At 40.4% G+C, this 23,449-nt stretch overlaps 2 protein-coding genes across 3 annotated transcripts in view; both read left to right on the top strand.

The window, feature by feature from the left end:
- The first annotated feature begins 452 nt into the window (after positions 1-452).
- On the top strand, positions 453-8,905 carry parvaa (parvin, alpha a). The gene is made up of 13 exons (XM_061282592.1): positions 453-593; positions 1,876-1,965; positions 2,465-2,535; positions 3,004-3,106; positions 3,289-3,429; positions 3,759-3,874; positions 4,002-4,060; positions 5,532-5,551; positions 5,663-5,724; positions 6,111-6,179; positions 6,375-6,476; positions 7,317-7,389; positions 7,725-8,905. Exons 1-13 carry the CDS (start codon positions 455-457, stop codon positions 7,799-7,801), a joined length of 1,122 nt encoding a protein of 373 aa, XP_061138576.1. The 5' UTR covers positions 453-454; the 3' UTR covers positions 7,802-8,905.
- A 6,881-nt stretch (positions 8,906-15,786) lies between these two features.
- Positions 15,787-23,449, top strand: part of LOC133157140 (transcriptional enhancer factor TEF-1-like) — a 28,983-nt gene continuing 21,320 nt past the window's right edge. For both annotated transcript variants that reach the window (XM_061283434.1, XM_061283433.1), the window contains exon 1: positions 15,787-16,054. In XM_061283434.1, the coding sequence (XP_061139418.1) occupies positions 15,997-16,054 (58 nt within the window). In that variant the 5' untranslated portion in view covers positions 15,787-15,996. The remainder of the gene's footprint in view (positions 16,055-23,449) is intronic.

The following is a 23,449-nucleotide window of genomic DNA, read 5'->3' as shown; positions in this document are numbered from 1 at the left end:
CTCAATGAGGTGTTGTCACTCTGGCCACCCCACTGGAAAAAAAAAAATCTAGCTACGCCCCTGAGCTTTATTCAATAAATAGTGTTTATAGTGTGGCTGAAGTGTATACAGTGGATAAAAGGTGCTGTAAAACATTTTTTAGTTTCTCTTGAAATTAGAACAATCAACCATCTGTTATGATCCAAACAGCGAGTAAATGGAGAGAGGGATGGCTTCCATCATTTGTCCGGCTACCACAGCTCGTTTCCCGCGATGGGTCGCCGCTTCCTCCCCTGATGTTCCTCCAGAGAGGCGGGGCCTCTAACTCTGACCAACTTCGAGAGGAATTGTGGAATTCCATTTCCGCTTCAGGGAGTCGACCGGGATTTTTCTCCCAACAAAATTTCAACATCTACGTCACTTTAGAAAGTTTGACTCAACAAACATCGAGTTTATTTCTTACTCGACAGCGACAATGGCTTCCTCACCTCAGAAGTCGCCGTCCTCTCCCAAATCCCCGACAACGCCGAAATCTCCTTCTTCGAGAAAAAAAGACGACTCTTTCCTTGGAAAACTTGGTGGGACTCTGGCGAGGAGGAAGAAAGCTAAAGAAGGTAAACAACCAACAGTCTTGAGCCATGAATGTGTTTTACTGCCTAGTGCTGGAAATTAGAAGGAAATGATGAATGTCGTTTGAACATAGGCGATGGTCCTAACTAATAAGAGTGACCCACGACAAATCCCAAAATATTATGCATGTTAATGAGGTAACAGGTTTAACCCTGTGGTATTGTTCATTTTCGTGGAGTAAATATCAATCAATGTCAATATTGTACGTATGGGCTACGTGTCTTTATCCATCCATGTAAGGTAAAGAATTCACTTGTGACGTTTTCTTGGGCTCTCTGACAAGTCTCGCCTCCCTTCAGCCACTTTTCAACAATAATAATGGAAGCTCTCATAACCGAAAAGCCAGGAGGAAGCTGGTTAAATTACAATATTGTGAAATCATTAAGGGTTATAGAAGGTAATTAGTGAAAAATAACAAAACAACACACTAGGTCTTAAAATTAATGATTGTGTGAATGACCATTGCATTTTTTTTTTTGTATCTTCCTCCAATGTATAAGTGTCAAACTCAAGGCCCGTGAAGACAAATTGTGCGTCAAATTCATTTGTCATTACTAGAATTGCAAATTTTCTTCACTTTTAATGTATATATATATTTTTATATTTGACCAGTTTTTACTCGTCTGATATGAAAACGAGCTATTCGTCAGTTTGTTTTGTAGCTTTTACTGTATATAATATGAGGTGAGAATCTTAATGGCCATATTTTAAGGTTCCACAGCTCCAACACATTTGATGCGTGTTATTGCATAAAGACGTGTGCACACACACTCGCACAGCGTGCGTTGTTGCTCTTATGATTTGACGAAAGACCTTGGCAACTGGCTCTTTTGCAGGTCGTTGATTCAATTCCAAGTCACTGAGGTTTATGGTCAGTTGCCATAGTAAAGTGTAGTAATAGTCAGATGGAATTCAAGTGAAGACAGGATGAAGATGTTAGCGTACTCTAGTGAAAGCACAGGGGAGGATGAATCAAATAGATAGAGGAGATGGTCACAAGGTGGAATCAACAACATTAGTAAGGATGACAGAACTCAATCGTGCTTGATGAAGACAGTGCTGAATACAAGACGGGAGGTCATTCTTTATGCTGAGTGAAACTAGAACAAATCCGTGTTGTGGCTGAGTGTTTTTAGAATTTTGTTGTCAGCTTTAGGAGGGTAAGTTCTTGGGGAGAGAGCTGATAAATGTTTGCATTCTTCCTGATTTTCTTTGTTACCCAGTCACATCAGTAATGCTTTGTAATCTGTTTTTCCACCACTCCAGTGTCTGAGCTTCAGGAAGAGGGGATAAATGCCATCAATCTTCCTCTCAGCCCCACCCACTATGAGCTTGACCCCGAGGACACCATGCTAGGTATTCGCATCGGTCCCATCAGTCCAATTACACTTTTATAGTAAGAAAGTATTCAGAAGCCGTAGACTAAATTAGAACTGTATTATCACGATAGTGTGCTTTTGTTTTGTATGGCAGTCATTTAAAGGACATCAAACTGCAATACTGCGCTAACTTTCTAAATTAATTGGGATGCCTTCAAGATTATGCAAATATTAGCATTGATTTGGTTTTGGCATGCAGAAATGTCATACGTACTTGCCTCTAAGTAGGGGAAATATCAAACTGGTAAATGAAGCCCCCTTTTTACTGGAAAGTACAGTTCAGTTAGTCGCCAACAATTTGCAACACGTTTGTGTTCTCACAATCAAAAATTAGAGATACAATAGCTAATCCCTGTCACAATTTGTGTCAGTGACGTATTGGGCTCATCAATTATCCCTCCAAAGAAAATAAGAGATGTTGTCATCAACAGTAATAGACCCTGATGAGCATAACTGACATCATGTTCTTCTTCTAGAGGAGAATGAGGTGCGTACCATGGTGGATCCAAACTCCAAGAATGACCGCAAACTGCAAGAACTCATGAAGGTCAGTGGTGTCAGGAAAAAAGCATTCAAACATCTTACCTGAATCTATTGACAGCAGACCAGTGATGAGGCTTTGAAAAACATGTGAAAGTGAAGGAGTTGCCAGAAGGGGCGGCAGGCATCTTACTCACTTGTAATAAAATAGAATCACAATATTTCTCCACTAGTAGTAGCATGATGCAATTATTCGTTAACTGATGTAATCGAAGAAAACAATCTACAACAGTAAGAAACTAAAGGCAAATGTAAAGAAAGAGTCCATGGCAGTTGGCACGAGAAGCGTAAAAATCTTGAAGGAACAGCATCGAAATGGAGACAAATGAAAAGCACTCCAAAAAAAAAAGTTATTGACAGCAAAGAAATGTAGTTAATTAAAACATTAACAGGTTGTGATTGCTCATTCTTAAAATTGTTTTAACTGGCATCTCGTCATTACATTGCCAATATATTCTGTCCTGTGCTCACATAGGTACTGATCGACTGGATAAATGATGTTCTCGTTGGGGAAAGGATCATTGTAAAGGATCTGGCTGAAGATCTCTATGATGGACAGGTCCTGCAGAAACTGTTTGGTGAGTTCATTATTTGTGATTTATACATCGTCAGAGTATTCAAGTTTTAAAAATTCCCACGAAATCTGTACCAGTTGTGCAATACACTGCATTCAATTTTCTCATCTCGGAAAGCTGCATTTTTTTTTTCCTCCTCATAAATATACAATCGCTTCCTGTTGCTTGCTCATGATGGTTTTCAGAGAAGCTGGAAGGCGAGAAACTCAATGTGGCTGAGGTGACACAGTCAGAGATTGCACAGAAGCAGAAACTGCAGACTGTTTTAGAACGGATCAATGACTCACTCAAACTCTCCACCAGGAACATTCGCTGGAATGTCGACTGTAAGTGAAAGGCCATACAGCCTATTCATTCAATCCTTGTAATTCGTGCACTTTTTTTAAGATATTATGCTACTGTGTCAGCTTTATCATTTTAATTTAATTGGGAGAACACATTCATAGGTTAGAAGTTGATTTTTTTTTTTTTTAAGGAACAGCTATAGCTAGTACGAATTCAGATTTTTGACAGACAAATAACTTTTTGGAATCACTGACACTACCCAACTTGTTTGTCTTTAACAAAATGAAATTGTTCATGCGAAGAGTATCGTGGCCAAATATTAATTTGATGAATCACTGATACTATCCAACTTGTCTTTCACAAAATGAAGCTGTTCATGCGAAGAGTATCGTGGCCATCCTTCACCTGCTGGTAGCACTGTCACAACACTTCAGAGCACCAATTAGATTGCCGGACCATGTTTCTATTCAAGTCGTCGTGGTCCAAGTGAGTTTCGACACTCTGCTGTTATTTGCATTTCTGTACCACTATTTTTTTCCTTTCCATTTTTATTTTTCCCCAATATGTTCCACCTCATTTTACTATCACAATGACATTAATCTCTGGCTTTCAGAAAAGAGAGGGCATCCTCCAATCCAGACAAATTCAAGAAGAAATCACTGGTAACACTGAGTAAGTAACCGCACTGAAGAAGTCAAACATTTTATAGCCTTCCAAATGCATACAGGTGACACACTGCCTACCAAACGTTTCACCTTTACCTAGGAACTTCTCTTTTCAGTCTTGGCTCACACACTGAAGATTAGGCAGGGAGGCACAGTAACTTAATTTCAAGCAATTTAGCTGATGGTGTCAAAAGGATGGCAGACATAGATATAATATGTAATATAAATGACGGGTGCTCAACTTAAAACTTCAAATTACTATTTCACGCTGTCTGAATCAACAAAAACAAATCAAGTTGGCTAAATTCAAAGTTTTTACAGATTTTTTTTGGGCGGGGATCTTAAGTGCTTTGTCCAGTTGTATGGCACTAGTGCTCGAGACTGAGCTTTGTTAGAGAGGTAAAGAAGTGACTTCCGAACCTCACGGATAATTCAAATTTTCTGCCAATACAAGTTTTGTGTGCTTGGTCCTTTTATTTAGGAATACATCCATCCTTATTTGACAGAGGCTTTTTCTCCCTCGTTTTTTGTTGTTGTTGTATAAATGTAGGATACACGCAATACCCCACAAACCTAAATTGGGAAAGATGGGCATTTAAATCAGTCCCAGCTCTGGTCAAAAACACATCAATGCATGCATTGGTTTCTCTCTACATATGATTGGATTGATTTACCGTATATCCTCTCATTGTCTCTGTGTGATAGTATTCTGAGGTTTCTGAGATTTGTGTGGACTTTCATCTATCCTTTTACCGTGTGAATTTTTAATGAAATCAATAATCTACACGTACTGTACTGTGTCAAGTAGTCAAGTATTGGCGATGTATTCAAACTACAAGAGAGTTGCTGTGGAGCAAGAAACTTGCGAGCTGACCGCAGCAACAAAAGAAATAACAGCAAACGCAAAGGCACGAGCTTTACATGGTCACAGTGAAAATATAGTTATTAGCACAGCACCAGGAGGACTGCTCAGACTTACCTTTCCTTGATTACACACTTAATTTATGTGTACGGAATGTGTGATTACTTCCTGACCTGTCCTGTAGTGATGGCCCCTCTTCAGGGACATTTGGACCGCTGCAGTGATGATGACGAGGAGTGATACTGTAGGGCCTCTGTTTACACAGAGAAGCTTTCATTTATTGTATCAATACCCAACAGTGTTTTGCTGCCGAGATGATGTTACAGTTCGGAGTCACTCTGGGGCCTCCGGCTGATGATGCCCAGGTTTTTCGGGTAGCCGAGATGTACCTGTGTTTCTGGTTAATCTTATTATGATGCTATAGCTACGTCTATTGTTGAATCATAACTAATCCTCCCATTCTCCACATTCCTCTGTGATTGAATTGGAAGCACTCGCCTTTCATTCTCTCGTATTCTATAGAGACCCGAGTGTGAAATTGTGAATAACATGAAATGACCTGTGATTTTTCTTTTATTTTTGACACTTTTTTTCTTCTCGTGTTCTAATTTTCCAGGGCTTTCTCTGGAAGACATGGTACGTTGCTACAGCAGTGAGAGATTACCCAGTATTCTCTTTTTCCTATTATGGTCATATATTGTTTTCCTTTTTTTTGCTATTAATAATTTAATCCATGTTTTCCCTCAGAACGTGATGCTTTTGACACGCTGTTCGACCATGCTCCAGATAAACTGAATGTCGTCAAAAAGGTAGCCATGCACTGCTGAATGACGGACCATAAATTTGGCTGTCTGTGTTTGCATGACAAACCCTTCAATGTCTTAAGCAGACATTTCACCACCAATATGTCAACCCTGAGCAACGTTTTGTAACCAAGCAAAGTACACCAATTTGGATCAGATACACTTATAGCTTCATGAGCTAAGCTCCTCAAAGCAAAAAGCGTCTTAGACTGTGAGAGACGGTCCCAAGTGGAGCTTCTTGAGCCTGCTTCCAAATGGAGCATTGTACGAGGGGGTGTACTGCTTTTACAGAAAAACAAAATGAGGGGGGTCATACAGCAGCAGTACAGCTCATTCATTTTTCTGTCTACTTATATAGCAGCTGATGAACGAATGGCGTTGTGTTTTCCCAGACACTGATCACGTTTGTGAACAAACACCTGAACAAGCTCAACTTGGAGGTGTCTGAATTGGAAACACAGGTATGACACCTTGACACGCCTCAGAGAGGTTGTTAATGGGAAAGGGACTGTGGGTTGTGAAGGGATATTTTTGTCTCGTATTCTTCTAATTCAGTCTCAATCACTTCTCTCTTTTCCCACAAACCATGCCATCCAATGTTTGCATTGTCTCCTACCAGCCAGCTGGTCTGTTTACCTGCCTGTGCTGTGTGTCAGTTTGCAGATGGTGTTTATCTGGTCTTGCTGATGGGTCTGCTGGAGGGATACTTTGTGCCACTCTACAACTTCTTCCTCACACCTGAAAACTTTGACCAGAAGGTTGGAGTTTGCTAATTTTCATCACAATCTTTGACTCTGTGGCAGATTAACAAACATTTTTAAGTTGATCCTCTGGTTTTCTGAGGAGCATCAGGGTCTGCCCTCAGAAGCTTGGTTCCATGCCATCTGTTTCCCTTAGAGCCTATTCAATGCACAGCCATCTCTCCTCTCTATTGGCCTCTCTAGTACCACGGTATTCTAAACAGGCAATCCTCGGAGACACCACAGTAGGCTTTTGTTACGGTCTTGGCCAGCCACCCTTGCCAAGCTGTGAAGCAGAATGGCAATCCCTGATACAATGTGCACAACTCCAAACACACACACGCACACACTTCTGGCCTGGAAGAGCAGGCAGAAGCCCATAGCATCTGTAATCTCTTCTACGCAGGGAAAGACTGAAGCGATGGCTCAGGGGCTCAGTTTTGTGCGGGTGTTTGTGTATGCCCCCCGGAGCCTGCTCGTTGTTAACTTAGCTCATCTTGTTTTACTAGATGAGACGGCCACACACAATGCTTGGGAAACTTGTTTAAAACCCCTCTGCTCTCCTAATACTAATACAGCAGCTTAGTTATGTTGGTTTATTATTATTTTTATCTTCATTATATGCTGGCAACTGCTATACTACATTTGGAATTGATAACTGTTTAGACCTACAAAATTAGTCAATATTTACCACATTGACAACTAAGGAAGCAGCGTGTTTCTGCGGCTGCGTATAGATAATTGGTATTTGAGGTCAGAGGTGTGGTGCACGCGTGTGTACACGTGCATGTGTACGCGTGCATGCGCGCGTGGTGAGCAACTTGTCTAATGTTTAATCAACGTTCACTCTCACCGTAGGTGCATAACGTGTCCTTCTCATTCGAGCTGATGCAGGACGGAGGTCTGGAGCGACCAAAGCCGAGGCCTGAGGGTATAAATCTTTAACACGATGATCTTATTGACGCATCCGTTATGCAATTACTTAAATGCCCACTCTTTGTAAAGACACCTTTATCTTGTTTAATCAAAGGCATATTTTCTACACTTTTACCCATTGTCTGTTTTGTTCATTGTTTTTCCTATTTATTGGGTCTTGTGATCATTTAACAACTCTGATACCTCATTACCGACAGGCCAGTTAAATAATTAGCAGCTAAAGTGAACTGAGCTGTTATTGGACAATAGCAAAAAATACAACGGGAAACTCTTTTACTATGCATATCTGTCTTGATGTTAGTCTCACTGGTTTTCCTTTTCTTTTCTCAGATATCGTGAACTGTGACCTTAAGTCAACCCTCCGTGTCCTCTACAACCTCTTCACCAGGTACAGGAATGTAGACTGAATGCCCAATCGACAAAAATAAGACTTTTTATATCAATGGACCACATGCTATCGCTTATAAATCCATCAATTTATTGTTTCAATGTGTTTTTATTTGGATGTGTATGTGCCATTTTACAAATGACCACAATCCCTGCAGCATCACTTGGTGTGACACATTTGGACACATTTGAAAAATCTCTCAAATGTTTCACATTTCATTATTGTACTTATTGTAAATTTAACACACTTATCCTGTCATATTTTTCTAGCTTTTCTGCTCCTCTTGAAGTGCATTTAATTAAACTTCCACTATTTGATATAATGTGTCTTAAGGAAAGAAACTATATTGGTGCTTCCACTGCAATGTTACCCTTGCAAAAGCAAGCCCAAACATTTTTTGCACATAAACAGATATTGAGACTTATTTACTAAGCATGCGCAAACAGAAATGCGTCAGGAAAATATGCAAAATTGCTGCGCCTTTCATGTTATGCTTTGTCCAGCTGCGCTTTCCACCACCTGCAAGGCCTCCTGGGTGCACCCAGTTTGTGGATCAGCTTTCACAAATGTTTGTGTGCACAACCAAGTTTGCACCTGTTTTTTGATCAAAAACATTTAGGGGCTGATATCCTCTTGCTTGTGCAGATATGGATCAAAACATAAAAAAAAAAAAAAAAAAAATCAGATCTTCTACTTTGCAATCTACTACAGGTTCTAAACTCCACTGCATCTTAGACTGAAAATAGGAGCCATTGAGCTCAAACACATACCACAGCCATTCCGTTCCACAGCAGTTAAATTAAAATGGCATCCGTTTCATAGCTAGGACACATTGCCATTAGTCATATACTGTAATCGCTCTGTATTTGGTGCTAAAAACATTGGTGGCGTCTCCCATGTCACAATCTGGTATTGGTAAAGCCACACGGGGATGCTATTTTTACAAATCGATGTGGATTCCGCCTGACGCCAGCAACATGCATCTTGATCTATCATACCGTACTTTCAGGAACATCAATACATGTTAAGCAACAAATGTTTATCGTCAATGCTGCCAAGTGGTATGTCATGTATCTATTTATGTTTTAATCTATATCATTTAATAAATAGATCAATATCATAATCAAGCTGTACTATTTGTATTTCCTAAAAACAAAAGCCAGAAAATGTCACTGCCTAGTCCACTGTGTATCCTGCGTCTTGCACAACAGTCATCAAATTCAAGACACTAATTCGGACCAGCGGTGTAGATAATGGTGGGATGGCATCTGAACAGTGTGCGAATCAACATAATGTTGTGTTTTGTTCGAGAAACCGTATCTGGTGCTTAATGCCTTCTCAGATGCAACCAATCCTGAGGGATCCGAATCAATAGTCTATTTTATATAAAATAGTATTGGAGGAGAAACATCTAAATGAAAAATATGAAGCGAAGTGGTTGGTGCCACCTCCAATATTTTAGTAGTCTCAGTGTTTCACTGTAGATTCACATTTCTTAAAACCTAATTGTGCTTGAGGATTTGTAACAGCATTCATAACAACATAATAATTCAGAGAGCTCACTAATGGGGGCCCCTATTAGCACACTTGCGCTACAACAAAATGAACACATTAATTAGGGCATGCAGAAAGAACAATGAAGATGAAAGGAGGGGGATGGAATCCTAAGAATAGAATCAAGACATGATGGCATTTTTCTTTGGTCTCTCCGGTCTGTGCAGTGTTATCCCTATTTCAAATGTGGCCCCTGATCACCTGTCATGAACATAAAGACGTGAAAGGTAACACTGATTAGATCAGTATGCTCCACTCTGAGATGCAGCAGAAGAGTGAAGGAGGTTCTGACCTCTTTTGACAAGTTCATTCAGTCCATCTCCTCCTCTGAGCAGTTTGATCAATACCCATCATGAAAATGGAGCCTTAAGGCCAATGCTGTAAATGCTATCTTTCACATCTGCATGGTGCTCTATCGTCCAATAAATGTCAGGAATCTGAGAGAGACAAGGCTGTACCTTGTGGTCAAGTTTAGTGTTCACTGAGATGAAACTCGTCAAGTGTGGGACAAAAAGCAGTTACAAAAAATCTAAAGTTTAAATATATGGACAGATCCAAATCCACAAAGTACGGTCACCAACAAGAAGTACTGGGTAGGCTAACGAGTTTGCGTAAAGATGTCAATTCGCGATCGTGCTAACACGCGAAAAGGGACTTCTAAAGGAATGTAAACGAACACTTAGAGCAATACCTCATTGTCCTAAAGGTTAGGCACGTTTCCTCAATTTAGAAGTTTTATATTGACTTTTAAATGTTTTTTTTTTTAATTTGGAAAAAAAATCCGCGATGTAGTGAAGCCGCGATAAATGAAACGCGAAGTAGCGAGGGATCACTGTACACCCCAAGTAAACAAATACATAGAAGGACAAATCACAAACATCAAAAAACATAATGTATTTTATCATATGTAAATGGAGCACTTAAAGCTAAATAATGAAATATAGTTCAAGGACGCTGCTTTAGCTGTGTGCATTTAAACGTGCTGACCATCACTGGCTGGCAAGTAATAACTGATGTTTTGCTAAGGCGTCAACGATTTATTTTAGTCCATAAAATTCACATCGCTCAAGTTTGTATTCTTCACCAATGTTCTGTCTCTTACCATACAAAACCATTAAAATGTTTCCTTATTGCTTTGTGCTCAAACATGTAGCAGGGGATCAACCAATGGCTGTAAATTCAGCCTTTCCAAAGGAACCCATTGGTGTCCTTGAGGCTGAAGCTGCTCTAGTGCCTTTCTATCTCTTAAGAAGCATTGACGACAATCCATCCAAGATATGAAATGATGTGCTGAAAAAAAATAATTACATACAAAAGTACATGAGCATAAAATGAAAAGAACATTTCACTACTTACAGATGCAAAACAGCGGGAAATAAATGCAAATAGAATTGTCCTCCATTTTGTATAAAAATGCAGACACTTGGGTGGGTGCTTCAGTGAAGGTTAAAAATGTATCCTACATAATAAAACTCCTCAATTGGATGAAAAGATGCTCAAGGCTTTGGTGAACTACAATATAATACTCATGAATGCCATTCTTTTTTCTTTTCTTCTAGTTCCCAATTTGCAACACAGCACATAAAACTTGGATTGATTTTTGCTCTCAAGTGTTATTTTAATTAGTTATTTCACATATAGATTTATTCATTTTGAAGTATAAGCAAAGAATTAGTTATAGCTTAGTTTTCATTTGCCATCTGTTTGTTTACTTCTAAAGGCATACTTTACCACCTTTGCCAAGTTATCACGGCTCATAAAGCAAGGACAGCCTTTTATTGGTGACCTTATTAACAAGATTTGCAATTTTTACATTTGACTAAACTGCAGTCACAGCAACTATTTGGCACAACAATGCATCCATATGTAAGAAAGAATTTTGAGCATGTTGCACTTTATTTTATTATATGGTATATTGTTGCCATTAACAACCGTTGAAGTGCATGATTTTGAGGCCGGCTACAAACATGGCTGGCATAGCAATGGTGGTAACTTCATTTCTTGCTGTCTTTTAATGAATAAAATGAGGCATAAATGAGAAAAAATTAGGCAAGGTGGATTTCTAACAACATGAGTGGCTTTGTGTTAGTGCGCTAAACTTTTTCATCAAATGATTTTCTTAAAACCCTTTACATCATCTATGTGAAAATAAAATGTGCTGACCACTTTTCAATCCATTTTACTAAACAATATGACTTCCCTTTTATGCGTTATTGTTAATCCGCGTTTGACTCACCACACTTTCTCAATACATATGTATTTCTTTAGCTTTCACCATTTGAAAAAGAGTGATTATTTACAATGGCTCACATATGGTGTAGCTGTTCATGTGAGTGGAAAAGGTTGACATTGTCTATGAAAGTCAGCCCGCATTCTCGAAACATGCATCCATCCATTATCTGTACCACTTGTCCCCACGGGGGTCACGGGCGTGCTGGAGCCTATCCCAGCCGTCATCGAGCAGTAGGCGGGGAACATCCTAAACCAGTTGCCAGCCAATTGCAGGGCACACAGAGACAAACAACCATTTGCACTCGTACTCACACCTATGGCCAATTTGGAGTGCTCAATCGGCCGACCAAGAATGTTTTTGGAATGTGGGAGGAAACCGGAGGACCCGGAGAAAACCCACGCAGGCACGGGAAGAACATGCAAACTCCACACATGGGGGGCCGAAGGTGGAATCAAACCCGCACGAATGAATAAATGAATGAATAAATGAATTGTAGCGTATGAAAAGAACCCAGAAAGAAATCTAACATGAAACTAACATTTAAAATTAGACCGTAGAAAAAAGTACAATTTATTTATTCCTACTGCTTACACATACAATTCTCGTATTTTCCGGACTATAAGACGCTACTTTTTGCACAAGCTTTGAACCCTGGGCTTATAGTCCATTGCATCTGATCTATGGATTTCTCATTTCTTTATGATTTATGCATATTGGGGTTTATAGTCCAGAGCGTCTGATATATATATTCCCCTTTAATTTTATTTGGTGCGTCTTATACTCGGGCGCAAGTTATAGTCCAGACATTATGGTAATCGCACTAAAACGATATTGTGACATTGTGAGTTACGGAGACAAAGTGATATTCGTATTCAGCAGATTCAAAGCACAGTTCCATTTTGCCATTATAATCAAGTGTTTAAGGCCTCCAGGCACCAGGTCTGTTAATAAAACATAAGGGAACATTTTTGTGGTCTGACTTATACTGCGTTGGATATTGGACCACCTTTGCGTGGCAGGAGTCGCACATGTTGCCACACATGTATGTCACACACAGGCAGTGTTTTCATGGCGCACATGTGACTCAGCTGCATACGGATATGTATGTGTGAATCCGTGACTATTTCTTCTAAACATGCTGCAGGGTGGAATGCAAGAGTGTGGCTGCTACGGCTCTGCTATGTGCTTGTGGTGTAGGGTTTCAGTAGGTGTTCCAGGCTGTGACCCTGGCATATCTATGTTTGTTGTATGTCACAGCCCCTCCCTTTAGGGAGATGACAGTCCTGCTTCGCCTGAGGGAATGAAACCTGAGATAGGCAGAGCTTAGTAATAGACAACAACTCCTTTATGGGGCGACCGCTTGCTGCATTCAGAGATCTGCAGAGCAAGAGAGAAAGAGGATTTTCTGGTTAGGGCAGTGGCTCCCTGCTGTGCATTCCCTTTCATGGGGGGCACATACGGTAAAGCCACACTAAATAAGTGCCCATTTCATATACAGCTAAAACAGACAAACTACAGTTACAGAAGTTTTGTTCCTAATACAATAGTAATTTATCAAACCAGTAGATATTTCTGTATTTTGTGAATCAATTGCACTGGTCAACAGCAACTGTTAATCAGAAATGGTTTTACTATGTGTCACTGAATGTATTTTTTGATGCTGGATAAAAAAATATATTTTTTGGGAGTATATCAGCTTTCATGAGTTTATTTTTTTTGTTTTAAGTTTGATCAATAAAAGCTTGAACAATATGTTTTTTATTATACATTGTAATTTATAGCTGAGATTAAATAGAATTCTACCTTTTGCTGAAACATACTCTAAATTCATAAGTTACAAAATACATAACAGCTTTCACAGCGCAGCTTGCAAATGATTGACAATCTCTCTGCATCCCGTTCAACTAAACCAGAGGTTGGGAACCTTTTTGGCGGACACAGCCATAAATGCCCATTTAAAAAAAAAAAAAATTCCCGTGAGAGCCATATCATTTAAAAAAAAAACACGACAGGTTAAATACAATTAAATACATGTATTTTAATTAAGACCAATGATTTTTTGAGTGTACTAATGTATTCTTTTTAATAACGAGCCATATCTGCCTCGCGAGCCATAGGTTCACGACCCCTTAACTACACCGTGGCCAGGTCCTTCAAATGCTGCACTTCAACCGCCAATTAACCAACTCAGTAATTTCAAAGGAGCTTTGAAATCCAGCCAAAAAATGCGGCCTTCTCTCTCTTGCGCTCTCTCTCTGAATTGATTTTGTATGTGAGTATAATCAGCCGTTTTCATTATTTTGTTGGCTTGTTATATTTACATATTTTGGAGACAAAAGAGCAAGTAAATTTCAGACACATGTGCTTTGGCATTTGCGTATGTTACATACAGAACTTCCAACTTCTAAGAAAATGAAAACTGGATTTACCACTTCAAATACAGGTTTGTTGTTACAGATGTTTCTTATGCAGCAAGCCTGCTTTGAGTAATATGTGGCAACTGTCTGGCAAAACAGCTTTGGCAAATGGAGTCGAGTGTCTTCATCTTCGTAAGATGGGAAAGTCTCAATGAGGGGAAAAAAAGTTCAGGGATCCCACTAATTGAGTCATATTTTCCATAATTTGCCTTTATGGCCACAACATTGGCCCATGAGCCAAAACAAAAGCATAGCAACAGAAAAAAAGATGAACAACATAATCTCTTTCTTTCAATAGTTTTCATCTTTAATTTATTCAATACAATGTCAATTTTGTTTGTAATAAATGCATTTCTGTGTGTGTGGGTGTGTATTATATTTTCAATCTAAATGCTGTTCATAGGGTTACACTTGGTTGCAAACTTGGTTTTATTTTACTTTCCCGTAACAGTCGAACACATTGCAATTGCCTGTAACAAAGCAGGCCTCATTATGGCCCTAAGAAAGAGTTTACTTGTGATCTGGATGACGCAATGGGGTTTCACAAACAATTGGAAAGGTCAGAGCGGAAAATAAAATAGAACCGAACGGAATAGAACTTTATTGTCAGTGGCACAGAAACAATTATGCCCCCAGATGAAGCGGTTCGACGGATTTCTTTAAATATGAGCAAGCGCTTTAAATTCAAATCCTAAAATGATAAATCATCTGTCATAGTGGTTCAATTCTCAAATCAACTAAATGTCTGTGTGTCATAATACGTGTTGCTTTTGGCATTATTTCCTTAATGTGTGTTTGTGTTCTCACTGACTTCCTGCTGCTGCTGGCTCAAGTTTGGATTGAAGCAGCCTAGTGGGCGGGGCTGTTTTTCTCTTTTTTTTTAATGCATCAATGATTGAAATCTGCCTAGCAACAAGTGGCGGCCAAGACTTGTATTTATTGGTTTACTGTTATTATTATCCACCCTTTATCTTAACTGCTTATCCTCCCTCACAAGGGTTGCGGGTGTACTGGCGTCTCTGTTGACTTCAGGCAGTAGGCGGGGGACACCCTGAACCGGTTGACAAACAATCGCAGGGTACCCAGAGACAAACAACCATTGGCCTTCACGCCTATGGGCATTTTGGAGTGTTCAATCGGCCAACCATGCCTGATTTCGGAATCTGGGAGGAAAGCGGAGGACCCGGAAGAAACCCACACAAGCACGGGGAGAACATGCAAATCCAACACAGGAAGGCCGGAGCCAGAATTGAACCCTGCAGCTCTGAGCTGTGAGGCGACGTGCTAATCGGTGAGTCACCGTGCCGACATTTATATTATGATCATTATTATTGTCATTTTTATTCCCAGCAAATGACATTACGTACAACAACCAATGAGATGTTTGTCTATTGCAGTTGCCAAATATTGGATATTTTAAAACCTTAACTAGAGAATATTTTGTTCTAATTTAAATATGTGTATATTTATAAAATAATAATGAAACAATAAAAACAAATCTTTTCAATCATTTAATTTTGCTTGGGCAACTTGTCTTTATGTAGCGTGTCAAGGAAAGTTGAAAATGTTCCAGCCTGCTCTGCTGTCAGTGTTTTTATTTGACGCTGGGTGGATTTGCTGTCAGCTGCCTGCTCTCATTCTCTTGGTCCATTGAAAAGAGTTTGGGCGCTTTTCTTTTGTTGTTCAACACAGCCAGCCGTGTGCCTCCACTACAGTCAGATCGCTTCCCCCCCCTCCCCGGCCAGCTCTTTTTTTCCACCACCCATCCTCCCATCTCTCACTCACTCACTCATTCGCTCACTCCATTTCATCCATCCAGGGTGACGCCAGTCACCCCGCCCCGTTCAACTCAGTCCACCGCGTTCATTTCATTCCTGCTCCCATTCCGCGCATATTTCGCATCCTTGGAAAGACCCGGCGTATTTTACGCACTCGGCGCGCCCGATCCCCCGTCAGACCAAATCCGAGTGGACGATCGTGAGTTGCCAGGAGACCTCACACACGCAGCGGATGCACCCGTGTGCGGAAAAGTGTGGGAATTTAGCAAGAATCAACCAATTGAATCGGGGTAAGTTATCCAGGAGGAGTCCCCCTCCTCCGCTTTTTGCTTGTAAACGGACGTCAGCTTCAAGTGACGCTTCGAAACACTTTCATCTTCATTGAGAGAAATTTAAACTCACTCGCATCAAGCACATTTCAAAGTGTTTATCCAAGAATGCGAACGTTGACGTAATGTTTGTCTTGGGCGCCGATGTCGCTTTCGTTCCACTTTTAGTTGGCGATTCCCAAAATGCAAATATCGTTTCCATGCCGAAATGAGCGCCTTTGCGCTCTTTCTTAACAGTTTGTTTATGCATTGGATGATTCGCGGAAACAAATGCAGACGGCGCCGAAACACGCTGGTAGTTTGCAAAGCTTATAGCGTCAATGGAGGACTTGTTGCATCGGCGGCTTTTCTCTTGGTCGACAGGCAGGCAGGGGGGAGGGAGGGAGGGAGGAGGGGAGGGGAGGGGAGGGAGACAGCCAGGCAAGCGTCAGGCAGGCCCCAGGCAGCCACTACTCGCACAGGCCACAGACTCAGCACAAAAAACACAAAAAAATACTTTAAAGGTGAAACTCACTTGCTATATCTCAAGGAGTGTCTCTTTGGGAATTTGCTGAATTCATATTAAAACCCAGTTGACTAAAACGCAAATGCTTTTTCTTCAATATAACCAGACAATCACCTGTTATTTGTTTTTTCTCCTTTTTTATATTAATGGATGACTGTTTGTATAGTTGTCATGCAATGCATATTAGGATCCCCAAGTACTTATTAACAAGTTAGAAATAAATCAAATAAAATTCAAGTAAATAATGCTTTAGTGACCAAGGCGTACTCCACTTTTCACTCAATTTGAGTAGACTGGCAAGCGGTGCAGAAAATGGATTCAGAACTGGTAAATTCAGTTGTTACATTAAAATACCATCGTTTTGTGAGCTATTGTTTGAGTTTCTCATGCATGGGTAATTAATAAAGGTCTCTCTAGTACTACGTAGGTTGAAATCCATAGTGAAATACTCTCAGTATGTATTTGTGTAGTATCAGTGTATATTTTTGTAGTGTAAAGTACCCTTGATAAAGGCACATTTAATCAAATATCTGAGATGTGCGATTGAATTGTTTTGTAGCCTGGGACATTACAGTATTGATGTGTGGTAATGAGCATTTCCTTGCTTGAATAAGGGTTATTTATCTAATTTTTTTTATTGATGAAATGTGGTTAGAACCAGTGAGTGCATGTATTGAAGACGATCCACAACAACAATCCACGCTATACAATTGACAGAATTCCTAATTGTCATCATTACATCAGTTAATAGCCATCATTAAGATGTCATGTACTGTATAATCAATTTGAGATTTAAACTATAAGGAGTTTTGAAGTGTAAAAGAAAGACTTAAAATGAATTCTTAAAATGTAAGATGTTTTACTTGTTACACACATTCACAGTTACAGTACATGCTTTATTCCTATAGTACTATCTTAGCTGTGAAAGTGTGTGTGTGTTGGTTCATTGTCTTTGCTGTGTCCAGGCTTGGAGTGTACAAAGCTTTTCAGTCACCCTGGGCAAACAGCTCCCCCCACCGACTTTCCTGCCCTCCTCCACACCCCCCACCCTCCCTCTTCATTCCGTTGACATCTGTTTTGAGTGGTTTGTGCACCTGTAGACTGTGTGTCCGTGTGTGTGTGTGTGTGTGTGTGTGCACGCTCGTGTGTGTGTTAAGAAGGGGAGGACGATAAGGGGAGGTGCAGAATGCAAATCCAGGCGTTTATTCAGGGACTAAGCAACGCAGACCGGCTGACTAACGACCATTTGGTGTGCGCGTGAGTGTGTGTGTGTGTGTGTGTGTGTGTTTGCTTCTTGCTGTCCCGGCCAGGCAGGTCTATTGTTACAGCAGCAACAGGCGTTGGTGTATGAGGACGCACCATATGGCCTCTGTGTGCTTTAGTCACAACTGCTGTGTACTTGTGCATGTTTGTGTGTGTGTTCATGTACCAAACCAATGCGGTGTCAGTATGGTGGACTTGCTCGCTGCAAGCTGCTCCCTTTTGTGTCATCTGTCGTCTCATTTCTTGACACGAGGACAAAATCTGGCATGCAGACTTCTATATATATTTTTTTTTAAACATCAGATTTAGTCTGCCTTACTGCCAAAAGCTTTGAGCAGAATATTTCCTGCATCAACAGGTGTCAGGTGATAATAAAGCTGGGAATGAACCCTTGTTTTGCTCATTTGTTAATTACATAATTCTTATTTAAAACACTTGACCTCAACCTGAAATAGCTGTAATTCCATAATCACAATGAAGCAGCTTGCTATAATATAATGTTTTTTTTTTTTTTATGCTAGTTTCCATTAAGGGTCCACTTCTTGAATATGGATCAGTGTGGTACTTAATGGACAGGCAGTTTGTGTAAATAAAAGTGAACTATTTACAGTATGTGATGACATTTAGGGAGCAGCAGAGACCGTTTATAAGATGTGGAGTGACTGGGTGGGATCTGAGGGGTGCATGGGGCAATGGGAGTAAGTGGGGAGGGGGTGGGTTTTGGTGTGGGAGTTTGGTAGGCTTTGTTTAGGGGACAGGGGGAACAATGGGCATCCTCCTGGGTGGGGTGGGTAGGAGAGGTGGGGATGGGTTGGGGGGTTAGTTTGTGGCTACAGGAGGACAGCAGAGCCTGTGCTAGCTTGTCGGACTGTGCCGGCACCCTGTCACTCCTCTCCTGTAGTCTTTGTGTCTGTGTCTTTCAATCTGTCGCCAATAGTCACTAATGAAATTTGACCCACAATGCACCTCTTTCACCTCTGCCTTTGGAGCGTTCATGATCACAATCTCATGCAATATTGCAATATTTAGAGTCATTGTACAATTTATTGCAGAGTAAGCTTTGGTGATGTGCAGCGGTGGGCCCGCCGGTCTGTCATTGTAATTTTAGCCCTTGTTCGTCGAGATTTAGGTAATATTTTTCTTCAAATGGGTTTTGGTCACCGTATTTTGTTCAACTGTTGCACTCAAAAGATTAGGTATTAATAGCTAATGCCGTTGCCGTGTTATGGCAATACATACTTTACCATCTGTGTGTGACAGGAGAGAAAGCATTTACTATAATAGTAAAAAGAATCACCATCATCAGATTAGAGATTAGAATTCAAAGGCAAAATCCTTTCTCTTTAATTTGATATTCATCACAATTTGCAAAAAGGTTTCATTTTATATTGTTATACACTTAGAACATAAGGACAGCAGACTGACGGCTCATTGCTAGGTCGGCTGAAGACAACAAACCAAGGTTGGACTAGGAAGGAATCAGGCAACAGAGTGAGCTGTTTCTCAGCTAGGAGGGTTCATCGTGTCAGCTCAGCCAGCCGGGAAAGTAAGCAAGATGGAGCTGAAATCCCCACTTCCTGTTCGCCTCATGCTGGGCTCAGGAAACAAGAGTTTGATTCAGGCTTCCCAGTGAGGGTTAGTCACTGCGGTTGATCTGATGGCAACAAGCCAAAAAGCAACAGATGCAGGGCAACACAGATCAAGATAAATTAAGAGACATATCCAAATAATTATCCAAAATCTCTGAAAAAAGATAACTCATTAAAGTGCAACTAATTTTGACATGTATGTCACGTACACAGTCTTTAAGGCAGTTTTCAAGCAGTAAGGAAAAATATTTTTTTATTCTGAAATTAATTTATGTAGGTTAAAAATGTAGATTAAAAAAAACAAAAAAAAAAACAGTTTCACTACATTTCACATGTTGCATAAATTAGCTGATGAGGGACACGATAGTAAACGCTACCTGTTGATCAAGACTAACAGGAAAGTCTATTATGAGGTTGTTCAGGTTGACGAGCAGACGAGTAAAATGACAGATTGTGTGTCGGCGAAATGTGCTTCAAACTGCATTTCCATTTCAAAAGACAATAAATGTTATGCGTGTTTTGTTTACGTGACTGAAGCCATTGCGATAAATCTTTTGAACGGCTTATTGAGCGCATATAAACAGTCAGTTTTCAACTAGCAGGTGAAGGTAAAGGAATGCAGTTTTTTTCAGAATGGTTCGAATAAATGTGAAGCATTTTGGGAAACAACTCTTTGATAGCGACCAACAATCTGTGTCTATTTAATGACATTTTATTTTGTCAAGTAAGAATGTGCATACACAATTACAATGTCATAAACATCCAAATACATTTCAAATAATGGCCTGTGCAGTGATTTAAATCATAGCAACCCATCAAAATATTTTCAACTCACTTTTATCATACCAGTCTTCATTTTGGCTTGGCATCCGAAAGATATGAGAATGACCTTTTCAGAAATATCAAAACTAGTGACACACTCCATAGAGACATTTAATTAAAATTCCTGTAAGACCTGAAGACAAATTAAACACTTTGGTATTTACCTCTATTTTTTTGAGAACCCAAACTAACATTTGCAGGCGTGCAAGGACAGACGTCAGGAGTAATCTGCAGACACACAAATGGTGAGTGACTATACACATCTGAGGTGAAATTGGGTAGTTAGGTGCCTTGGTGAAGGGCACATTGACAGTAGTCAGGGACTGGACCATCATCTCGCCAGCCATTAGTTGCTATATTTACATGATCCATCAATTCCAAACCGAGCTAATGCTGCTTCAAATTTTGTTAGCCTTTGAGCACCAGAACCACGAGCCAAAGAATATCTCCTGATATGATAAATAATAATAATACAGCACAAGTAGCGACAAACATTTTCCTTGATGAATCTCTGCAACGAAATGAGATGAAAGGAACATAAATCCTCTCCAGCATTTCTGAGGACATTGGCCAAAAACTGAATAGCTCCAAAAGTGGATGTCTGTATATGTGCACAAAAATGTACTGTTTTATATGTACAACTTTGAGGCACCTTTTAAAGGCACCCTCCCTGTGTGGAGTTTGCATGTTCTCCCTGTGCCTGCATGGGTTTTCTCCAGGTACTCCGGTTTCCTCCCACTTCCCCAAAACATGCATGATAGGCTGATTGAGCAGATTGAGCGCTCTTTTAAGTACAGTCAGTATATGCTTGCTTACCATTGTTGATTATGTTGATCCTGTTGCTCTTCCGCTAACTCTCGATTCGACTTCTGTTTTATACTGCTTTGTGAGAGAGGAACAGGAAATGACCAGATTGAATATCATCTAATAAGATACTGCACATACGCTTAGACACGTTTGCAGCCTTTCTGGATTTACAGCAACCTCAACCCATGCCTCTTAATCGACGTACATCTATCGAAATAAAAAAGCAATAACCAAGATATAATGGACAACACATATATGGCTGTGTGTGTGCGTGTGGTTGGGTGAATGCAATTATTAGGTAGAAGAGGATCTAATTGTGGCGGATGGATGGGGTACTTCTGGTGTGTTGTGTTTAAAGTATTTCTATATGTAGACACAAACACGCACGCACACACACACACGGGCACACACCAGTGTCTGTCTGGGCAATGCTCCTAAATTCACACTTATTAAATGGTGTTGGTATAGCTCCCCTGGCCTCTTTCCTCTTGTGCCACATCTTGTTGTTTTGTGTGGTTCTGCGTTTGTGTGTGTGTTGTTTTGTGTTGTGTGTCACATCCCTGCTTTATCCATAAGGAAAAGGCTAGATAATGGCTTCCTCTGACTCAGCAAAAAAAAGCACATGTCGACCACAGAAAAGATTTCAACCTTCCCGTCATATTTCCCACGCCATAAGCTGATCATTGTATTTGTGTGCAGCCTGGGACCAATTACCTTGTGTGAGTGCTTCAGTGCTAATGAAGACATGGTCTATAATGAGTTTCCTATGAATCAAAGTGTTTTCATCACAATAAAAAGCAAGCATCTCACTCGTAAGGTCAGAGTCAGAGTCAGCTTTATTGTCAAATCCTTCATGTTGGTATAGAACAGAAGAAGCATGAAGGGTCTTAACGTTTTTTTCGTGTAAGCTACTTGCTTCTGAAAAGGTCAAATCAGTCAATAACTTAACTACTTTCTTTATACTTTTACTTCTTATACTTTCTTTTACTTTCTTTACCAAACTTACAGATCCACCTCATCGGATCATCTGGAAAAGTATTGGGACACCAAACGGCGGAATTAAATGAGCAAAGAAAATCTATGTCATCTTCTAAGTATCTGGGCAGATTTGGGTGAATTTTTGTCTATTCATCCAGATGGACATTTGTGAGATACCCTGCCAGGCTCAGACCCCCCCCCCCCCCCCCCAAAAAAAGATGGGTTGCTTCAGGAAGGGCACCCGGCGCAAAGACTTCCAAATAAATCATCATTTGAGTGAGTCGCTGTGACAAACCCTGATGGGACAATCGAAAGTCGCAAGTACGAGATCATTTTTAATTTTCCGATATGCAGCTCTCTCAACGTCAGGCTCCAGCGTCTTCCTTCCTGATTAATAGACTCATTAATTGAGTCATTAGTGAAGCAAAATGTCCATCCAGACCCAAACAAGAAGAAACTCAGCCTTTTAGGTTAATAGAAACTGTGTCATGTAGACTGTCCCTCGAAAGCCTGTTCATCTATTAATCACTTGGGCCTGTAGTCTTCCACATATGCTCTGGTGATGTCATGCTCTCCCACTTTGTGATCAAGGACACGTGTCCTCATGTGACTCTGCTCGATTCTCCATCAAAGGATGTAGTGTTGTGAGATGCACAAGCAGTGGCAGCGTAGCCACTACATTTTCTTGTGTCTATAGCTGGTTGATGTCGCTGTTTCAGAGCATTGCACCATTGCTGTTTTTATAAAAAAATATATATATTATATACATTTCCAACACCGCTCATCCTGTTCAGGGCCGCGGGGGGTGCTGGAGTCTAACCAGCCAGTCGCAGGGCACACATAAAGACGAACAACCAGTCACACCCACATGCACACCGCCACTGAGCGGGAATCAATCCCAAACTGCCAACACACAAGTCAGGCGAGTGTACCCCTACACCACAGGTGTCAAACTCAAGCCCGGGGGCCAGATACGGCCCGCCACATCATTTTATGTGACCAGCGAAGACAAATTGCGCATCAAATGTGTGTGTCATTACTAGAATTGCAAATTGTCTTCACTTTTAATAATATCTTCTTCTTTTTTTAATATTTGACCAGTTTTTACTCGTCTGATTTGAAAACGAGTTATTTGTCAGTTTGTTTTGTAGCTTTTACTGTATATAATATGAGGTGCTCATACATTTATTTGGGTTGACAGTCATAATGGCCCTCCGAAAGAAGCTATGACTACAATGCGGCCCGCGAAAAAAAGGAGTTTGACACCCCAGCCCTACGCCATCAGCGACTTCCCATTTATTCATTGTATCCAATCTTTTTAGGTTGACGTTTGCAATACAAAAACAGTGATACACAAACACATCAAGTCACATGCACTTTTTGGTATTTCAC

The sequence above is a fragment of the Syngnathus typhle genome, linkage group LG7 (genome assembly GCF_033458585.1).
Source record: "Syngnathus typhle isolate RoL2023-S1 ecotype Sweden linkage group LG7, RoL_Styp_1.0, whole genome shotgun sequence".
NCBI classification, from domain to species: domain Eukaryota; kingdom Metazoa; phylum Chordata; class Actinopteri; order Syngnathiformes; family Syngnathidae; genus Syngnathus; species Syngnathus typhle.
The sequence above is the reverse complement of the archived record's forward strand: the minus strand, read 5'-3'. Positions and strand labels throughout refer to the sequence as shown.